Source organism: Cryptomeria japonica, chromosome 9, assembly GCF_030272615.1.
Source record: "Cryptomeria japonica chromosome 9, Sugi_1.0, whole genome shotgun sequence".
In the NCBI taxonomy this organism is placed as follows: Eukaryota; Viridiplantae; Streptophyta; class Pinopsida; order Cupressales; family Cupressaceae; genus Cryptomeria; species Cryptomeria japonica.
The window spans coordinates 631,173,318-631,179,087 of record NC_081413.1 but is presented as its reverse complement, the minus strand read 5'-3'; the positions used below and the strand labels follow the sequence as shown (position 1 = coordinate 631,179,087).

The 5,770-nt window shown below is 37.9% G+C and overlaps 1 protein-coding gene across 1 annotated transcript; it reads left to right on the top strand.

Moving 5' to 3' along the window:
- The first annotated feature begins 1,268 nt into the window (after positions 1–1,268).
- On the top strand, positions 1,269–3,683 carry LOC131048286 (protein NO VEIN-like). The gene is made up of 4 exons (XM_057982182.2): positions 1,269–1,427; positions 1,578–1,791; positions 2,097–3,157; positions 3,243–3,683. The coding sequence occupies exons 1-4, from the start codon at positions 1,269–1,271 to the stop codon at positions 3,681–3,683; spliced, it is 1,875 nt and encodes a 624-aa protein (XP_057838165.2).
- The last annotated feature ends 2,087 nt before the right edge of the window (positions 3,684–5,770 follow it).

Below are 5,770 nucleotides of genomic sequence, written 5' to 3'. Positions count from 1 at the left end.
TGTGCACAATTTGCACCAATAAAATGGTGACAAGTGTCAACATAGGGTTGGGTTGAGAGAAGGGGTTGGAGGCATTGAATGCCTGAGAAGACTTCATGGTTATCTAGAAGGTAAGGGTCAAGTCTAAATTAGGATTACCCACTGGATTAAGAGTTAATCCAAGGATAAACCTTTGTGCAAATGATTAAGAGATAATCATGGTCAAAGCATTAAAGGCTTGATGAGACCCTTGGGTTGGGTAGAGGTTGAGTCAAAACAAATGTTTTAACCATGTAAGAGGGTTTGGGTTAACCATTAATGGTTTTTGAAGACTTTGTGGATTAAGTGGTTGAAGGTTGGAAGCTTTCAAAGGTTATCCAAGACTTTGAGACATTTAGTGGTTGAAGGTTGAAAGCCTTTAATGGTTATCAAAGACTTTTAGGCTTTGAGAAGTGACTTCCCTTTGCTTAGAAATGTGACAATAATTAGGGGATGGATTAGGCTAATTAGGAAGGGGTTAGAAGAATCTAGAGGGGTATTAGATTTTGCAAGTGGATTTGGTGGGTGAGGGAAAATAGGATTTTATTAAAATAAAAATTCATTTATTTCAATAAATGTGTGCAAGTTGCATTTGTAGGAAAATGCAAGTGGGGTGGGGATAATGATTTAAATAAATGTTTTATTTAATTTATTTAAAAGAGGAAAAGGGGATTTAATTAAATAAATAGATTTTATTTATTTAATTGAATGGAATTTGATTTAATGAATTAATTAAAATAAATTGAATAATTTATTTAATCAATAGAAGAATGTTTGGGGATGAATTAATTAAATATAAATTTAATTAATTGATGGCTAGTGGATTTTTAATCAAATAAATAGCGAATATTTATTTAATTAAGCTGGACAGATTTGTGTGACTACAATATCATTAACTTTATCCTCCCATGACAAATATCATTGATCTCTTAATTTACTTTTAATTATCTTTCTAATATTTTATTATTTCTTATATCTACTCTCTGAGCTGACCATTTTTCATTACACCTCTTAATCCTAACCTAAAATTTTTAAGAGGTTCTCTATTAAAAAAAAACCTCTTTCCCTCTCTTTAGATATCTCGATCAATTGCAAGTACACATATCTCAATCAAATGCAAGTACCCAAAGTCTACGAATTGCATACACAACCTCTATCCATTGCCTATTGAGCTTTTGCGTAAACATTCCCTATCGATTCCCTATTCTGCATGTGTTTGATTTAGTTGATTGTCCAGCTGTGTGAATCAAATGGCAACTCCAAGAGAGCATATTGAACAGATAAGGAGGGAGAAGTTCTCAATCGGTAGAGAAGAAAATCCACTTGTTGAAGACCTTCATCATGCTGTTAAGCATCTGTCTGCAGAGATTTATACAAAGGATGTCCATTTTCTTATGGAACTGATTCAGGTCAACTGCTTTACTGTTACATACGTTTTGTTTATTTCTAATGATTTTCCTGGTAATCCGATAATTATCTCTATGACTTAAAACTTTATCATTTTGAAGCAGATTCAATTCATTCTTAAACGTTTGATTAGCATGTGTCTTATTTGACAGAATGCCGAAGATAATGATTATGCAGCTGAAGTGGAACCATCGGTAGAGTTTGTAATTACAAATAGAGATATCACGGGGGTGGGTGCTCCTGCTTCTCTGCTAGTCTTTAACAATGAGAAAGGCTTCACCTCCAAGAACACTGAGTCAGTCTGCAGTGTTGGACGATCCACAAAAAAGGGTAAAAGGCAAGGTGGAGACTATATAGGAGAAAAAGGTATTCAACTGCATTTACAACTGAATAAATGCAAGTCGATTATTTACTGTTCGTAACATGAACAGATCTAACTTATAAACAGATTCAACAAATAATATCTGTTTGTTAACTTTTTTTTAATAATTTTTCTTTCTTATACGAAAAGTCATAGAATGTCATTTGAAATGATGATTTAAAAACCCTTTTAACAAAATCAAATATAGAAATAAGCAACTATAATGAATCAAATATAGAAATAAGCAATGATCATTATAGATATGTGAAAAACTGTGCTACTAAAGTGCACCGTATATTGTTATCCACAGGAATTGGGTTTAAGAGCTTGTTCTCAGCAAGCGGACACCCTTATATTTTCAGTAATGGGTATCAAATTCGTTTCAACGAAATCCCTTCTCCGGTCACCAAAATCGGGTACATTGTTCCAGAGTGGGTTGATGATAAACCAAGCCTTCAAGATATTCTCAACGTGTACGGCGGTAGAAGTGTACAAGATCTACCTAATACTGTTATAATTCTGCCTCTACGCCATGAAAAAGTTGAAGCTGTGAAAGAGCAACTCGCTAATGTTCGTCCAGAAATGATATTGTTTTTGTCAAAAATAAAGAGATTTTCAATTCGGGAGGAGAATCAGAAGCGGATAAATTTGATTTCTGTGTCGAAAGAGACAGCATTTCAAAGTAATAAAAACGAAGAAAGTGAATCCTTCATTCTGCACCTCTCCGCCCAAGAAAATGAAGAATGCAGTTACTATATGTGGAGGCAACGGTTTCCTGTGAAGAAAGAAAATCGGGTGGAAGGAAGAGATGAGGTTGATAACTGGGTGATCACGCTGGCCTTACCGCAGGATCAACGAGTGACAACGACAAGAAACAAAATCAATGCTGGCATTTATGCCTTTTTTCCCACGGAAATGGTGACTGGATTGCCACTTATCATACAGGCGGACTTCATGCTGGTATCATCAAGAGAGAGCATAAGGTGGGATAATAAGTGGAATCAAGGGATTCTCGAGTGCATTCCCGCCGCATTTTGTTCAGCCTTTGCTTTTCTTGTGCAAAGCGTAGAATCTGCACCACAATCCTCGAGAAGCTATTGCTATGACAAATACCTTCCAATTCATCCTCTTTCGTATCCTCAGTTAGAAAGCGTTCGGCAAGCTATCCAAATCCGCCTGAAAACAGAAAAAATCATTCTCTGTGAAGGCCAATCGAATACGTACTGCACTCCTTCACGAGCTCGTCGTATACTTCCTGCCTTTAGGGAGATATTGCAAAAATCAGCAAACCATCCGAATGCTCTCTGCTTTAATGGTGTGCTCGTAATTCACCCATGTATGGACATTTTACAGTCCTTTCTTGGAAGTGCCGTACGTAAGTTTTGAGTGGTACTCCCTCTATATCAGAAGTAACACTGTATGGGTGCGTGGACTATCTGAAGATGTGTATGTTCAGCTCCTCTGTTTTGTAGAGGAACATTGGATGGAAAGTGATTTTTTTTTCAATCTCCTTTCATTTCCGCTGCTCAAGTATCACAATGACAGTTGCCCTCATGCCGTGGATTGGACGAACATATTTCACGTAGTTTCTTCTCAGCATGGAATTTACTTTTCCCAGAGTATGAATGACGCTGAATGGCCGATAAGATGGAACAAAGAGCTAGGGGGTACGACACGTTACAAATTCATCCCAAAGGCAATTCAAACAGCCATTTCGCATCTGAGGGATAATCAGCGAACTAGTCTACTACAATGGCTCAGTCGGAATGCTAAAACCACTGAAATTTCCCTCTCGAGTTTCATTGAGAAGGTTATTGAAGATGTTTACGTCTCTGAAAGCAAGGAATTCGTTGTGCGTGTGGCCCAATTTCTGCATTTTTCCGCGGCAAACAATTAAATTGATTCAACAAAGATGCAAGCATTATGCTCCAAATTGCCGATACTTAATGAATCCGGATCCATAGTCAGGAATGACCAAACAAAACTAGTTCCAGCAGCCATAGGGAAATGGGCAAAGTTAATTGGTAAAAATCGATGGGCTGTGCAGGAGTCTGTCATACCGTCAAATGATTACCTAAGCCCTCCCTCATGCGCTCTTCAACAGGCAGGAGGAAGTTTACGTCAGCTTACATTGTTTATTACTAGTGGACTTAAAGCAATAGATATTCCACATCTAAAGCCACCAAATGGTCAAGTACCCGGATTCCCTTTCGTAATTGGGCAAGAGGAAGCTCTTCTCCTTCTAGATTGGATTCAACATTTGCTAGACACCTCTAGTCGGTCGCTTCCTACAGAATTCAAGACAAGTATCATGGAAGCAAAATGGCTGAAAACCTCTAGAGGATATCAATATCCAAACATGTGTTTCTTGTTAGATGATGAGTGGTCACAGGCCGGCTTCCAGTCAAATGATCTTTCTTTTAGCGATTCTTCATTCTACAGGAGATCTATGGGTGTATTCAAGGTTGTCCTCGAATACATTGGCGTGGTCATCAAATTTGGAGAGGGGTGTGAAGTAGTTGCAAAACATCTTAAAATGCATACAGATTTCGCGTCTATAACCAGGCTCTACATATCTTAGCCGATTCCAGTGGACACCCAATAACAAGGATTCTGTCAAAATCTGGATTCCTTCACATGGTAGTCGTGGTGATGGAGTGTGGACAGATCCAGCTATGTGTATAATTCATGACGATGGCCTTTTCAATCACAAGCTACACGTCCTTGAGAATATTTAGGAAACTTCATTGCTTCCCTTTTTCTCCACTAAACTTGGAGTGCTTATGCGTCCTAGAGTTGAGGAGTATTGCAATGTGTGGCTGGATTGTTCATCAGCTAATCATCATGTAGCGGAAACAGAGTGTATTTCTGTTTGGAAAGGCATTCTAAAGTACTGGTTAATTTCTCCTTCAGAAGTAGAGACAATTATGGGATCAAAAGGTCTCAAATTTCCTACTCAAAAAAGAAATGGAGACTTGTTTAAATTGAATCCTCCTTCTGATGTGTTTGTCCCTGATGATCTTGAACTTACAGCATTATTCAAAAGAACTTCCGCAAGATCCATATTCGCATGGCATCCAAACCCCTCTGATTTTGAAATACCCTTGCACTTCTTGTTCTCACTGTATAACTCCCTTGGAGTGAAAAATATTTCTGAAGTGGCTCAAAAAAATGAGGTCTCTATATCAAATGATGCGTCCTTACGCAAGCTACAAAGAGGGGAAGGATTTTTCAGAGGAGGACTATATAGAATTGTTTTTGCTTATCTTGCATACCCATCCTTCAATATATCAGCAGATAAACGGCATGGAATGGTTAAAACTCTTTTAGAGTTACCTGCTTATGAAATCGCAGAGCCCTTGGCAGTTTCATACACTTTGGCACTGAGAACAGAGGATGGTGATCCAGAGAATATTGTTGCAACTGCAACTTCCTTTGTGCGCTGGGAAAAGGAAAACAATAGGATTTTATTAAAGATGCCTAATCGACACAATCCAAAGGTGAGGTTGTCACTGGCAACTGAATTTGCAGAGGTGGTTTCAAAGGGGTTATTGTCAGCAGATCCAATCCTTGTTGCAGGGTTGTGTGAGATGTTGAAGATGGGGTGCATTTTAGAATTTGAAGACGAAGTTGTGGATGAGATGCTCCAGCACAAAAGCATGCAGCTCTTTAAAGAGGACGAACATTTCCTTCTCTTGCAAGGGTTTCCTAGATTGCCATAATGTCAGTGTAGGACATGCACCTGTTTTCTGTTACCAGTATTGATATGAATTAATTATACGTGAGGATGGCACAAGCTTTATATTTTGTGGAAAGTTTCTTCGCTATTGTGCTCTTCTTTCAGACTGCAAAGACCATCTGAGTTAAAATTTAGCTTTTGACGTAATATAATTAATATAGCTGTTGGCATATGACATACTATCTGTCAGTCCTTACTCTGGTTCTTGGCTTTTAAAATAATTTGGTTGTTAAATCTAAATTTGA

What these genes read in the sequence shown, in the direction of transcription:
- LOC131048286 (XM_057982182.2), top strand. Translation starts at nt 1,269, where the DNA reads ATGGCAACTCCAAGAGAGCATATTGAACAGATAAGGAGGGAGAAGTTC. An exon ending in TTCTTATGGAACTGATTCAG is followed by an intron (nt 1,428 to 1,577) that starts GTCAACTGCTTT and finishes CTTATTTGACAG; the next exon opens with AATGCCGAAGATAATGATTA. An exon ending in AGTCCTTTCTTGGAAGTGCC is followed by an intron (nt 3,158 to 3,242) that starts GTACGTAAGTTT and finishes GTGTATGTTCAG; the next exon opens with CTCCTCTGTTTTGTAGAGGA.